The 15,547-nt window shown below is 42.6% G+C and overlaps 1 protein-coding gene across 3 annotated transcripts in view; it reads right to left on the bottom strand.

The window, feature by feature from the left end:
* Positions 1–858: 858 nt before the first annotated feature.
* The window catches only part of FGF1 (fibroblast growth factor 1), an 83,289-nt gene continuing 68,600 nt past the window's right edge, over positions 859–15,547 (bottom strand). Inside the window, exons 4-5 of one of the 3 annotated variants that reach the window (XM_006922982.3) lie at positions 8,288–8,391; positions 859–4,069 (exon numbers count right to left, since the gene is read on the bottom strand). In XM_006922982.3, the coding sequence (XP_006923044.1) occupies positions 3,878–4,069; positions 8,288–8,391 (296 nt within the window). In that variant the 3' untranslated portion in view covers positions 859–3,877. Of the gene's footprint in view, positions 4,073–8,287; positions 8,392–15,547 lie in introns of all 3 variants that reach the window. The other 2 variants (XM_006922981.3, XM_006922983.3) reach the window with 2 other exon arrangements.

The following is a 15,547-nucleotide window of genomic DNA, read 5'->3' as shown; positions in this document are numbered from 1 at the left end:
ATATATGACATTTTTAGTTTCAGTTGTATGTATGTACAAGAGTATGTATATGCTGGGTTGTGACGGAAAATGTCATTCTTAGTATGGATCAAGCTCCAAAAGGTAGAAAAATATTTTTTTAGGCAACTTTAAAAGAAAATGGCAGGATTGATTGTGGTATGTAATTAGCAGAGTGAGCAAACACTGCTCAACTGTTTTGTATTGGTTCAGGTGCTTGTATGAGTATGGGTATGTGTGCACATATAAGTGCATGTGTGCTTGTGCATTTGTGTGATCTGATTCTGTCGTGATGTCTAAGAAACAGTGTACTTTATCCTAAGAATAATAAGTCATAAGATTCAGAAGTTTATTTAAGGAGTTGTTGCTTAGTATGATAATTTCAGAAAATTTGATGAGGCAACTTATAGCCTCATGTCAAGGCTCTTGAGAGGTGCACCTCTTAACATTGACTCAAAATTGTAAATAAGTCCTTGAATTTTTTTCCAATCACAGTTTCTTTGTCTAAGCCCATGCTGGTTAGCTTTACTATAATATCAAAATTTTGCATGATTTTACTATAAAGAAAAAGTATCACTTCAGCTAGTTATGGTGCTTGACTCTTTAGGGGGCAAATTTCCTGAATATACTTCCCTAATTAATCCCTAGAAATGCACCAATATTGACTTAAGTTTCCAAGCAAAATGAAAAATGTTGTTACCTTACCTTTTCCTACCAGTCTTAAAAGTCTAATATTTGGTGACAAGTTAAGTGTAGCAGACAAAGCAGCCAAAGCGGAGATGCCAGGGGAGGTCCCTACATAGGAAGATGAAACACCACGATACTCAGAAACTCAGAGACATTATCACCTATTAGTGGAACGTTTATTAATACTCATAAGGTGCAAAAAAAATGAGACAGTGATGTAAAACGACAGGTGTCTTCTTCATCAGAGGTCTGCTTTGCAGCCCGTGAGCTCACTCGGTTCAGGCATCATGTTCTACAGGCTGGGGACTTGGACTCCATCACCTCTGACACAAAGCAGGGACCCTGATCTTGAGTAGCACATGATGCTCCAGTCAACTTTTGTAAGTACACACTGTTGGCCGTAGGAGGCTTTATTACCATCCCTTCCAAGGAAACAGATCACCACTACCTCCACCAGCACATTGAAAACAAAGCATATATGTTCCTGATGCTTTTACAGAATGTCAGGCAACTCATTATAGTTGGCCTGAAAATCAGTCCACACGAGAGGCATATGACAGGCAGATGGCTACAAGACTTCCTCAAGGAAGAGACAGAGCAACGGGAATGCTCCATGTTTAGGGAACTAGATCATGTTCAAAACGGAGTGGGGAACTACCAACCGCCCCCTTCCTACCAGATCTGACAGGCTTTTTCTGATTTGAAAACGGTTCCCCCTGAACTCACATGGTTGAAAATGTTACGTTTACCTTGCCATGTCCTCTAACACTTTGATAGGGGTTTATCTTGTGCTGGGGTTTGCTAATTCTTCCAAAACCTGGGTTTCTGGGACTTACTGTTTATTCAGCTGGAACCTACGAAGTCTGTTTTTACTTGACTGAAAGAAATGAATCCACAGTATCTTTCATCACAAATCTAATGCCCCGGGAGAGAATACAGCAGCAAATCAGACAGACAAGGTTCTCAGGAGCCCCAGTACCCAGGAGAGTGCCTGACACACAGTAGGCACTTAATAAATATTAATTGAACAAATATACGAATGATGACTGGGCTGAGGGTGTTGAGGTCACAGTAGTGTTTCTTTTACAAGGCTTTGGGTCTCTGAAACTACAGACTTCGATCTCATCTGTTAGCAACAGTGTTTAAGTTTTCTTGGCCAATTATGTTCTACTTGAATTTGATTCATACACTAAAAAGTTATGGACCGTTATAAATATCTTGGATTTCCTCTCTGGGTGCCTTTTTCTGGCCAAATCTTTGTAATAAAGAGATGTAAAGCCACACTGCACTATCGCCAACTTGCCTGCAAAAATTTACTAATATAAAATAGAACCATCTTATCCAAGTTGCAAAAACCAAAACAAAGTTACAAATCATTTTGCTGTAGAAATGCAGGATGGTATTATTCACCATAGTGTTAACTAAGTTTAGTTCCTCAACTGCACTATCCTTTGGAACTTTCACAAATTGTCATTTTTCTTCCGTTTTCAATATAATGGTTCAATTACTAAGGGATTGTTTTCAATTAATAATTACTTCTATTCCTTATAAAACATGAGCTAACAAACATTCTCATCAATTTTTATCCATAATTATCATATCATTGTTTAAGAGTCCCCATTTTTTCAAAGAAAAATTTCTAATAGCACAGTGAAAAACAAAGCAATATCTCATTTTACAGGTAAATGTAGTATAAATAGTAGATAATTGAATAGCTTATATATCGTATCCTATTATTCTCAGTGGCTGACTGCTGATCAGTTTAACTGCCTTTGAGCTATATATTTTTAAATGTGATTAAAACATAGTCTCACAGTAAATTTAAATGGCTTATTTAAGGCCCTTACATGGCAACAGTATCATATGTCAAAGATAAATGGTGTTTCTAATTTGCTAGCCACTTGGGTCAAGTTTACGTTAAGCAGGAAGCGTATTTATACAAGTAATCGTAACACAAATGGTCTCTTGGGAAAAGCTGTTTGTGATGGTTTAACGTTTTGAAGTATGCTTTTGTTTATCTTCTAAATGGGCATTTTATAGGCAATGGACCAAAGCGCCTTAAATCCATGCTTCTGAACACAGGCATCTTAAGGGTGAGGAGAGAGAGGGCGGGGTGGGGGTTGAGCCACCTTCATTTGACTAACATTCTTCAGGACCTCTACTTAAATCATGGTGGGGGGTGGCAGCAGCATCTGCAGCACCTGGGAACTTGTTAGAAATGTAAAAACTGTACCCCGGACCCACTGAACCAGAATGTACATTCAAACAAGCTCCCCCTGTGACTTTTAAGCACTGCCCTGGGACCCCAAAGCCTCTGCTTTCTGGTGGCCAAGCACGTGTCATGGTGTCCCTTTCTCTTTCCTTCTCGTCACTAGAATCATCCTCTTTAGAGGACAATGACCACTCAAACCCATGTTCCCCTTTCTTTCTCATCACTCCTGAACCCAAATGAATTTACCAACATCCGATGTCCTTGCTTTTATCAAGAACCCACTGCTCACGCTTTCCACCTGACACCATCCAGGGGCTTCCTGCTGCCCAGTAACCTTGGGAAAGTCCAAAGCATTGCTTTGCTGTGGCTGAGCCTCCCATCCTTCATTTATTCCATGTTGACATTGCATCCTTCTAAGCCAGAACCCAATCTCCCCTTGCTATTTTAATCCCTTCCATTCTTGAGAGAGGATTTCTTAATCCCTGTTTCTACTCGTGGAATGCTGCCTTCCTCTAACCCAGCCAGCCATAAGCTTCTCTGTTAATATTTATGGGACATTGAAAGGATGAAAGGGAATTATGCCAGATGTTTAGGAGAATCACTGACAGGGTTTACTCAGGAATTATATGCAGTAACTAATGACTCATTCCGCATCCCCCCGAACGCACTTCTTTTGGCCCTACCTTGGCATTGAGAGGCCCAGCCTGCAACAGGTGCCTGCAGGCAAATGGACCTCTAAACCAGACCCAGACTGGCCAGCCAGTTGGCCCCTGGAAGCAATTTGGTCCCTCTGTTCCAAACTGTGTTGGGGAAAAGGGCTCTGCAAGAAAGCGAACTGGGTATTTAGAAGTGCATTGCTTACAGATTCAGGCTCTTGGGGCCAGGGGTAAACATAGCCAATGGTCAAGGGAACAATCTGGGGTCAACCAGTGAGGACCCCTCCGGCTCCTCTGGAGCCGTCAGCACCCAGAGCAGATTTCTCTAATCAGAGGAGACTGGCAGGGGGAGAAACAGGATCGCTTTCTGGCCGTAGTGAGTCCGGGGACCGCGCTTGCAGCTTCCATTCTTCTTGAGCCCAACAAACCAATTCTTCTCTGCGTGCTTCTTGGATGTGTAGGTGTTGTAATGGTTTTCCTCCAGCCTTTCCAGGAACAAACAGTCCTCATCTGGTGTCTGCTAAAAAGATAAAAGAGAGTCGGTCTATTAGTGAGTGGTTTTAAAAAGGGTTCCTCGGCTTACTAGCTGGGTGACCTTGGGCAAGTTACCTAGGTTCTCTGTGCCTTAGTTTCTTCTTCAGTAAAAACGGGGTAATGAGCCTATCTCTGAGGGTGTTAACGAGGACTTAGAACAGGACCCAGCGCGTAATGAGCCTTCAGTATACATTTGCTGTTGTTATAAGCTCTCCTTCCATTTGCTGTCCTCAAGACCCTGTAGTCTCCCCCTGGGGAGATCCTGGATGACTACAAGCACCCCAAGACCAGGGCCGGGTCTTTTGTCTCTGTAAAGGCCTGGCACACAGGCATGACCACAACAAATGTCGAAAATAGGTAAAAGCAGACTGTGGGGCTTTTAAGCTTGGACTAGAAAAATAACTGAAAACCTACTAATATCACTTTTCATCCTAATGATTTTCACTCACCAAATCAGGATTTTACTTTTGCGTTGTAATGAACATACATGCTTGCACAAAACGTGTCTTAAGTGTAAAACATATCCTGAAACTTAGTTTTTTAAAAAAAAAATGAAAATAGCTCTTTTTGCTACTTATAAAAAAAATTCTACTTTTTAAAAATGACAACTTATTAAAAAAAGAAAGAAAAAAGAAAAAGTCACCCCAAAGCCCACCCACCAAGACATAGACAGGTGATGTTCACTTTCCTTATGTCTTTATGTACGTCCACACAGAGATATGTTGAGGAGCCCATATAGATATAGATTTAGGATGCTTTCAAAATGGCATGCTATATCTGCTGTTTTAAACATGGTACTAAACCTATGAAAACATTCAATTTCACTAGCAAGAAAATGCAAATTAAAAATAATTTAACAAGTTGGTGATAATATTTGCAAAGAGCAAAAAGATTTACAGGTCTTAGTATTAGTGAGAGTGTGGGAAATTGGCTCTCTTCACGCACTCTGTTGGTCAGATAAATTGGTGGAATCTTTCTGAGGGTAGTTTGGCGATATATATCAAAATTTTAAATACGTGTTACCTTCGACTCAGCAATTTCACATCTAGGAACTGACCCTTAGGAGATAGTTGGGCAAATGTAAAACTGTGTTTTCAAGGATGGTCTTTGGATATATTGGTTACTAATTGGAAGCAACCTAAATATCCATGGAAAGATGATGGGTAAGTGGATAGTGGCGCATCCATACAGTGGGATCCAATGCAGTTGTCAATTTATTAAGCTGGAAAGATAACTACAACATATTAAATAGGGCAATTATTTTTAAAGATCTACCAACAATTACTTTTTTTTTACTTGGAATTCTTCTGTTAGAGAGCAGGAGGAACACCAGTTATTTGAATTTTCTATTTGTTAAGATTTTAGAAGATATTTATCATATAGAGATATAAACCAGTTAGGTATATTAAAACACTATTATGCTGCTTATTGACTTTGCTCCAATTCCAAGTCATGTGGTCTATATATTATCTCTTCATACGTAGTGGTTGGTGTTTCTTTCTGGTGGTTTCCAATCCTACTGTTCATTGTTCTCTATTTGTGGGCATGTTTGTCTGTTAGACTGTAAGCCCTGCTTTGGGAAGAGATGAGATCTTGGTAGCCTTCTGTCTACCCCCAGACATAGAACCATGCAAATAATAGGTGCTTGCCAGCGAGGTGGTGAATTTGATTCTTGATATTCTGTAAAGCATGCAACAAAGTTATCTTTGGTTAGTAAGGAACTCTGTATCCTTACTTATTCATGTGTAGTCTAGTGCAGTGACAACTTGGTGAGGCACTGGATCATTTTAGAACAAGATGGATCATAGATGTAATGTTTAATTGGGTGACTCTACTGCTTCTAAAGGAACTTATCCAGACATCAGTGTTTGATGCACATTGTCAGGGGCGGGAGGAGGTCAGCAGTTTTGTACCTGCGTGGGTGGCCCACCCCCCTATAAGGAGGGTTCACGCCATGACACCACTCAGTGGGCATCAGGCCTGTGTTCTGTGACAAAGCTGAGGATGGCCACGCGCACCGCCCCCCCAGTGATGTCTCTATTACACTACAGCAGTAGACACTCATACAGTGACTGAGTCAGAGGCTGAGTCAGCGGGCCAGTTTGGAGGTGCTTGCGTTCACCCCCCAACCAGGATTTGTCAGCGCTTGTCATGTACTTGGAGCAGTGCCAAAAGGTTGGGGATTAACAGTTGATTCATGCCTATTGTTTTCATTATTTTCTTTTTTATATTTAGCATGTTTTGTCCCCAATTACATAGGTGAGATAAACCCACTGAGGAAAATTCAGAAAATATAGCAAGGCATTCAGATATTATAAAATGAGCCATTTACCAACTCCAGAGATAAATAGATTAACGTTTTGGTATATAGCCTTTCAGACTTATTTTCTTTTAAATAAATATGTCCTTTCCACACACACATACACACAAATCCGTATCATGATGGATTGATACCTAAAATCGGTGAAGAGCAAAAGGCAGAGCTCTGAGATATTTAGAACTTCTCTTTGTCAATGGGTAAATATAAAATTATGAGGCATAACATATCAAGATCACCCTCTGAATATTTCAGGTGAATTACAGTGATGGCTAGGACTATAATGGGAGAAGGGGGTGTTTGGAGCCTAGAGGAAGTTGGATTTGAGGAGTTCTCCCCCAATATTTTTATACAAGTAAAAGAAGGTTATAATAAATATCAAAAGTGATTTAAAGAAAGAAAAGCCATAAAATTGTAACATGTCACTGAAGAAATAATGAAGGTCAGGATATAGAAACTGTTTCATAGCTACCATTGATGGGATGCCGCCAACGTGCCAGTCACGCTGTCAGGCAGGTTCTGTTCATTGTCGCTCAGACTCCCCTTAAGCCCTTAATGCTGGTAGTTACTATCCATTACTATCTGCATTTTAGACAAGGCTCAGAGTGGGTGAGTAACTTGCCAAAGCGTCAGAGGCATGAAATTCAGTTATGAGCCTGAGATTGAGTGATCCATTGGTCGATTGATTACCAACTGGAAGAACCTCCTAAAAAAAAAATCTGCTCCCTATGAAGCAGCCACTGTCTTGCCTACCTCCAAACCCTTGAAATTATACCATTTGATCCATATTTCAGCCAACAGCCTACTACAGGCTACCTATTACTCTGATGATCTCATCTCCTTAACCCTTAGCGGGAGCATGAAAAGCACTGGACTGTGTCTACATCTTGAACTATGGCTTAGGTTATAGCTTCAAGAGAGCGTTTCCTGTGCCCAGTGTTACTTGGTAATTTGATATAGGTTAAAGCAATCCCCAGACTAAAATCACTCTCCAGGCTGCCTTTTTGTAGACATATATCTTCATAAAAGAGAAGAAAAGGGGTTTGGCTTTGGCTGTGAATGACAGCTAAGCCTTAATTATCTAGTTATTAGGATACGACGAAAGGATCATTGAAACCAGAAATAATTTCAAACCCTGGGACCATTGGCTTCAGCTCTCTTTCTAGTCAAATCTTTTACCAGAGATACCAGAAGGGATAAAATCAGATCGCTTCTATTTCTATACTTTTCTCACAAAGACTAGCATATCCAGAGTCAAACCTATCTAAATTAATTATGAGAAGGATGGAGCAGGTGATGTGGAGGATTTTAGATACTGAATAAACTCTTCATGCTTCTCGAGGGCAGGGATGTAGCTAATTTATCTTTGCATCCCTTTCAGTACCTAAAGTACTTAGATACAGGAGGCGTTTGACAAAATGTTGGTTCAATTGAGTTATTAAACTTTTTATCCTCTTATGTGACCCTTCTAGAATAAAAGTTTTATGAATGACATATCAATTCCTAGAATCCAGGCTCTGAAGTTTTTGTAAAAAGCACAGAGGACACACCTATAGCAGGTGGTTGATGCTCAAGAAACATTTTTGGAATGAATGAAGTGGGACTAGGTATTCCGGAATGACTGACAGATGAGTTACCAAAATTTCAATCAATGTCTTCTCTTTGTCTATGTGATAATATGTTTGAGTATTTTGAGAGAATACCGCAAGAAACTCTTTTATGTTTGTGCCTAAAATAAGGCAAGGTAGAGGGCAGGAATCCTACTGGAAACAATAACAAACAGAGACTAATTGTTGCTTTATAGTTTGTATCACTCAACGTAACAAGATTTCTGGAAACCTCAAACCTTGGCCGAGTCTGGAAGCTTGTCAGCCTTATACTTACTGAGCCGTACAAAAGCCCGTCGGAGTCCATGGCCAAGTACTGGCCACTCTCGGTGCTCTTTATATACACCTCCCCCACACTTTCCGCACTGAGCTGCAGCTGAACTGAAATAAAAATAACACGAGCAAAAGTAAATAAACACTAGGCTTTTGCCAATAGGGCCTGGCAGCCAGGACAGTTAGCCATGGAAAATTCTGCTCATTCATTTCACAGAGCCCTCAAGGATGAGCCTCAGATTAATCAAAACATAGAAATACAGTTCCTTTTTCTTTTCCCTCCAAAGAAAGCTGTCCATTGGGAATCGTGTTCTTGAGAGGAGAGATGAAGCAGGCATGCCTACCCTTCCCCGTCTGCTTGTTATAAAATGACCCTGTGCAATTTCACAGCACCTCGCTCCTTTCTCTTTCTCTATCACTTGCAGGGAAATAACCACGGGAGGAAGTGGCGTTCACTTCCTGTGGCTCCGTGGTCCCAGTGATCCTGGGGTGCTGTAGAGTGGGCACCTGACCAGCCTGAGTGTGTTCTGTCTCAGTCATCAACCTGCCTTGTGGGGGGTGCCTTTTTACAGCCGGGACTTTCTAGGCCTGGGAGCTTCTCGTCAACAGACTTATTTTCCCAAACCTGACAGTGTTATTTTCCTGGACAGAAGAGGTTCACAGGAAGTTGGATTATTTGGCACATCTGAAACTCAGCGAACTCACTCACGGGGAAATTCAGTCATCCCCCAACTTCTGTGGCAACCCGACTGGGTAGAGACCCTGGCTTCTGATGGGGAAAATGAAGCACTTACCTCAAAATGCAGGGATGGGAACAGTTGTTCTCACCTAGGGGCAGTTTTGTTCTTCAGGGGACATTTAGCCATATCTGGAGACTTTTTTGTTGTCCTAGCTGAAGTGGGATGGTGCTATTGGCACCTAGTGGGTGGAGATCAGGGATGCTGCTACACATTCTGCAACGCGCAGGGCAGCCCTTCACAACAAGGAAATATCCAGGCCCAAAAGTCACTAGTGCCAAGGTTGAAAAACCTCAAGGTCGAGGTCAAGGGCGTAAGTTACCCTGAGTTACACTCTCCCCATTTATGCTGACAGGTACTCCCAAGCTGCCTTGCCCACGGCTGGATACCTAATTAGAGTCCGATATCCATTTTGTAATTATTCATTTACTCACTCTCCCCAGGGATGATCTGGAGGGAGGTGCTTTGATGGTTCACATTGGGAGTTGAACTTAATTTTGGACTCTTCTGAACAGTTTCTTTGGTTACCAGACTGTCACAACCATCATTATGACTAGGAGTGAAATCTAGACCAGGACTAGTGAGCACTCAATAGTTCCACAGGAGGATGAGCTGACCTCTTAAGGGTCAGCTTTGTTCAGAGGCCGAGGGGCAGGGAGGCTGGAAGAAACACAGGGCTTTGGTGGGCATATCTGGACCCCTCATTGCTTTTTCTTCATTTTCATTTTTTTATTTAATTTCTTTGAATAGGAAATATATTCCCATGTTTCAAATTTGGAAACAATACAAGAGGAAACAGGGAAAATTCTCCCTTCTTCCTACCTCCCACTTGCAACCAATGGGGATACAGCAGTAAACAAGCTAGACAAGATTCTTGTCCTTCCTCCCAGAGCACCTTCCCCTGGGAGACAAAAACAAGCCTCTCCTAGATATATTTTAGCTGTATCCTTTATGCACATATGAGCAAATGCATGAGATTTTATGCACATGTGTGCAAATGCACGTTATTCTTCAGGGCTGTTTTTACACAAATGTTAAGACGCTATCTTGTCCTTCCTCCCAGAGCACCTTCCCCTGGGAGACAGAAACAAGCCCCTCCTAGATATATTTTAGCTGTATCCTTCTAGAGAGATTTTTTGCACATATGAGCAAATGCACGTTATTCCTCCGGGCTGTTTTTACACAAATGGTAAGACACTATCCGTATAGTTCTGCACCTTGTTTTGTTTTTTGTTTTTTCTTAACAACTAATTGGAGATCTTCCCACCTCTTTACTGAAAGAATTAACTTTGTTCTTTTTGCCAGTTGAATTGTGTTCCATTATGTGGCTATGCCATAATCATGTAACCACTTCCCTATTAATACGCTCATATTTTCTCATTTCCCTCTGTTTTCCTTGTCTTCTGATTCATCCCAGATGAGGTGCATAGTTATATCGCTCCTAGTGAAGATGCATTTCTCTCATCCTTGGACGTCTTTGCCTCACTCAGGGCCTCCTCTAGCTTCCTGTGTAATGGAGTTTATCTAATTCATAGGAAGGAAATTGGAAGCCGCTGATCTCCTACACGGGTCCTCCTAAATTCTGTTCGCTCTGAGAGAACAGGACAAAAGCCCTCCCCGCCCCGTTGTGATCTGGGACTCCTCTCTTCTAGCTTCAAGTCACACCATTGCTCACTCAGTCACTACTTCGCCCATTCAACTCTGACAAATACACCACGCTCTTTCTCACCTCGGGGCCTTTATACAAGCTCTACCCTCTCTGGCACCCTCTTTCCCCGAGACTCACAAAGCTGGTCCTTTTCCTCCTCCTGTATTCAGCCTAAACATCCCCTCTTCGGAGAGGCCTTTTCCACCCCAGCACCTACAGTATGGCGCTCCGTACTGAGGTCCCTTCACCGCCACTCTCCTTACCGCCCCTGCCAGTGCCCCTTTGGTCACCACAGCATCATCTCTCTCGACTCCTTGTCTGCTTCCTTCATGGCAAGTTGTACGAAGTGCAATTATTTTCCCATTTAGGGCTTTACTCATTGACTTCTGCCTCCCCGGGAGAATGCGCATTTGGGAGAAGGGGCAGGGATGTTGTCTGTCCTGTTCCCCCTTAGGTCTCCCGCACATCTCACAGTGCCCTGCCCTCCGGGGACAACTAATATATATTTGTTGAATGACCAGTATTTGCAGAGATGATTCTGCTGGTTCATCATCAATAAGCTGCGCACCTTGAGTTATGTTTCCATTATTGCCTTGTGGAGTGAAGTAAGATGGGACCAAGTAGAGAATTGTAAGGCTCAAGGATGGGCTCTGCCACCAACCCTCTGCATGACCTTGGCCAGGCTATTTAACCTCTAGGCCACAGTCTCCTTCTCAGTAAAATGAGAGAGGTTTGGATTCAGTCTCTAAAGTTTTTTTCCAGCTCTATCGATCTATAAAGCAAGTGAATATGTTGAATAACAATGTATGATAGAATAGTATTCAACAATAACAAGGAACAAATCACTGACATATGCCACGATAGGGATGAACTCTGAAAACATGGTAAATGAAAGAAGCCAGTCGCAAAAGTACATATATTTTGTGAGTTCATTTGCATGACGTGTCCAGATGAGGCCAACCCGTAGAGACAGGAAGCAGATGAGTGGCTGCTGGGGCTGTGGGGGAAGATGGGGCAGAGGAGGAGACTTATGGTTAGGAGGCGTAGGATTTCTTTTTAGGGGGATGAAAATGTTCTAAAATTGATTGTGGAGATGGTTGCACTGAATGTAAGAAAAACCACTGAATGGTATACTTTAAATCAGTGCATTGTACAGTATGTGGACTTATCTCAGTAAAGCTGTTTTTTCTTAGGCTCTGTGTTTTCATTTATGGTTTTCAGAGAACTTTCACATATATTTTTCTGTCTATCAATTTTCAGCATAATCCTGCTTGTTTAAGACAGACCAAAGGAAAGGGATAACAATTTACTCATCAATTTCAATGTCCCGGGCAGCATGCTAGTTTCTACCCTGGTATGAATTGCGTAAAATTAGAATGTAGGCTCCAGAATCAAACTGCGTGATTTTAAATCCTGGCTTGGCTATGCGTTAGCTGTGTGATCATTGAGCAAGTTATTTACCTCTATTTCCTTATCTGTAATGATAGTGCCTGCTTCACGGAGTTGTAATGAGGATGAAGTGATCTAATGCATGGACAGTGCCCAGCACTATCATTTCCGCCGTGTTTAGGTGACCTCATCGCTCCCCATAGCACTCCCTAGAGGAAGGTGGCACCAGCTCTGTCCTATAAGCGAGAAGACTGCAGCTTGGCGAGAGCACATTTTCCCCAATGTTACACTTGTCATCTGGGGCAAAACTACGACCGGAACCCAGGTTTGAGAGTCCAAGTATCCTGCTTCTTCCTCTCTTTCATATAACACCTTGGGCTCCGATAATGGGAAACAGTGGTCCGAATCAAGCCATCCTCTCTCATCTTCTTCGAATTCCTTGTGTTCAAGGTCAGACATGTGCAAGATGGTGGATGGTCATCCAGGTCCCCTTTCGTAGCCATAGAATGGAGTGATGTTAGTCCCCTGAGACTTCTTCCCATCTACCATCCATATATGTAGGTATTTAGTCAAACACATTATAGGTGCAACAGAAATCCCAAATTGCAAATCCTTTTAGGTAATCAAAGATTTTTTTCTTAAAATAGACTGTATTTTTTAGAGCGTTTTAGGTTCACATTAAAATAGGGAGGAAGGTACAGAGATTTCCCATGTACCCTCCTCGTCCCCATCATCGACATTCCCCGCCAGAGTTGGTGCATTTGTTATAACTGATAAAACTACACTCACATGTCATTGTGACCAAGGAAGGTTTTTATAAAGCTTTTTATTCCCTAGTTCATTTCTTTTTTATGTCTTAAATAGTTCCCATTCATCTCACTGTGGGGAGAAGTAGAGTTTACTTTGCCGTCTGTGGAGTCCCCTCTTGGCCATGTAAAGGCCTCACAGAGGTAAACATGAGCCAGCACTGCTTGGCACATGATCCAGTGCTCGGCCGTGAGCCCCAACACCAGGGTTGTTACACTGGTGAGAGTTCGTCTCAAGAGTTTCCTCTGTAAATATTATTTCTCCAGGATGTCCAAGTTTCATAGCTCATTTTCACTGGATTTCTTTCTGGCTAAGTTTCCTAACATATATCCTTCTGCAAGCAGAGCTGGCAGGAAGGAGTAACACCCAGCCCGAGCTGCTCGTGTAACCAGCTAGGTGTCCAACTCCCTAGTGTGACTTCATTCCAGTTTTCCAAACCTACATCCTCCTGCAGCTGCTTCTGAGGAAGAGTGGAGAGGAAGAGTGGGGAGGAGAGAGCAGGAGAAAGGGGCTCAGAAAGAGAGGGAGGAGCTGGCCACACAGCCGGGCTGAAGCAGAAGCTCCTCCCTCTTGGAGCCCTGGGGAACGTCAGGCAGCCGGCATATTCATTTTCTGTCTATTGTGTGCTGGGAACTGAGCGCCAAGCCAGACAAGGGCCCTGCATTCCGGGGCTTACGCCCAGTTAGGGATACAGAAGACCCCATGAATGCTAAAGCAACACAATAGCAAAAAAAAAAAAAAAAAATCACTTGTTTTTGAGCGAAAAGCAACCAAAAGTGTGCAACAACTACAACAATAGTTATATAGATATACAGATATTCTTTCAAAGAATAGCAGAAAGTATCCAGTGGAAAGAGAAAATTACAAAAGAATATTTATAGAAAATCCTTGATGGAAATTTTATTAAAAAAATAATAAAACAATATGCATAGCTCATAAATATATAGGGAGTAAAATACAAGAACATGCGCTAGATACAGACCAAATTCATACCCATGGCCGCTCTGGGGAGGATGGAGAAGGACTAAGACTGGGGAGGGGAGGGGAGGGGAGGGAACTTCCCCTTCATACTAACCCTTCATTTCTTTTCTTTTCTTTCTTTCTTTCTTTTTTTTTTTACTTTTCATTTCTTTAAAAACACAATTCTAAGGCAAGAACAGCCAGCTGGTAACACTGGTTAATCTTGGGTGATGGGTCTGCTGGTGTTGGCGGAATTCCCTTCCTTACTTTTCAGGGGATGGCTGACATATAAAGCCCGGTTCTTAGTCAATGGGCAAACACTCAGAGCTGGCCAAAACTTCCGTTTCTTGCTCCTGGTGCCCTCTGTGATGCTCTATGACCCAGCTAAGGCTTGACCCCAGGGACCACCTAGCCCTCAACATCAGTGTCCATAAAGATGTCTTCTTGGGGACAGACAGGGAACCAGGAAAGCTGATGAGGCAGGACAGGGGTGAGGGGCCATTAAAGTCACACCTCTGTGTTCAGCTTCCTTTTCCAGCATCTTCTACTCCGTTAGCACCAGAGCAAGGGAATACCTCCTGTTTGTCCTTTACTGGGAATGCATTCGAGTGTGCTGGTTTGGGAAGGGCCTAGATGTCGAAAATAAATGTCGAATTACTGAAATGTACAAGATCACGTTGTAGATTGTGCTCCTCCCTGACCCCTGCTCATCCTTCGGACCCCTTATGGGTCTTTACTTAGAGGAACCTATGTCAAGAGGAGCCCAGCGTTTCCGAGTGGCTGTGCTGGCCCCCCAACTAGCTGTTTTACCTCTTTTTCTGAGCAACTGTAAGTCTGTTCTCTGGTTTTCTCTTCTGCCCCCCAGAGCCCTCCATTAGCTCCTAGTAGTAACTTATTTGCGGTAAGATATGTGATTCCCACTTTCAAGGAGAGAAAGAAAGAAAAGGTGTTACGAGCCTGTCAGTGCCAAGAGAAGTAAGCCTTGGGGCACTACTCCTCCTTTCCGAGCCCTAAGCCATCCTCGCTGGCATCTTCTTGTCCCACCCTAGGAATTTTTGAAGATAAGATTACAACTGGTACCTTTAGTGAGACAACTGCGCAGAGGGAAGTTCTGCTTCTGCAGCAGTAGGTGGCCTTTAAGCCCGCTCTCCACCTCTGCTCTCCAAAGAGAGGCCAAAAGAGATTACGTGCCTGGTTTATTCTGGGTTGAGACTTCCCGTCCTTTGCTGTGTTTACCTAAAGTGAGGTCAGCCTCAGTCAGAGCTCCTTGAGGTTGTTTTATGTCAGTGGCATTTATAATTAAAACGGAGCCACAAGCGAGGCTCCGTAAAACATTAGAGAAAGACGGCAAAGAAAAAAAAGGAGTTTGTGGGAAGAAAAATTCCAGTGGTTTGGAATACATACATATCTGAAAAAGACTTTTCTTAGAATATGTAAAGGCATCTGCTTCTCCTTTAAGGTCTGAAAAAGGTGCCTGGAAAATTTTGATATAGTCCGTGGACTGTGTGATATTTAAAAACAAAAAAACTTTAACCAGAAAAATCCCTTCTGTATATCAGATAAGGGGTGTGTGGGGAGGAAGGGCAGGGAGTCCTTTGGCATCACCTCCGACCCAGGTGAGAACACCCCACTGGGGAGAGCTTTCCTGCCTGAAGACCAGCCCTGCTCTCCGACTTCAGCAGCAGGGCCCAGGTTTGACCACCTCAGTCATATGAAAAGTTGT

The sequence above is a fragment of the Pteropus alecto genome, unplaced genomic scaffold, assembly GCF_000325575.1.
Source record: "Pteropus alecto unplaced genomic scaffold, ASM32557v1 scaffold78, whole genome shotgun sequence".
In the NCBI taxonomy this organism is placed as follows: domain Eukaryota; kingdom Metazoa; phylum Chordata; class Mammalia; order Chiroptera; family Pteropodidae; genus Pteropus; species Pteropus alecto.
Note: the sequence above shows the minus strand (reverse complement) of the source record. Positions and strands in the feature narration are given on the sequence as shown.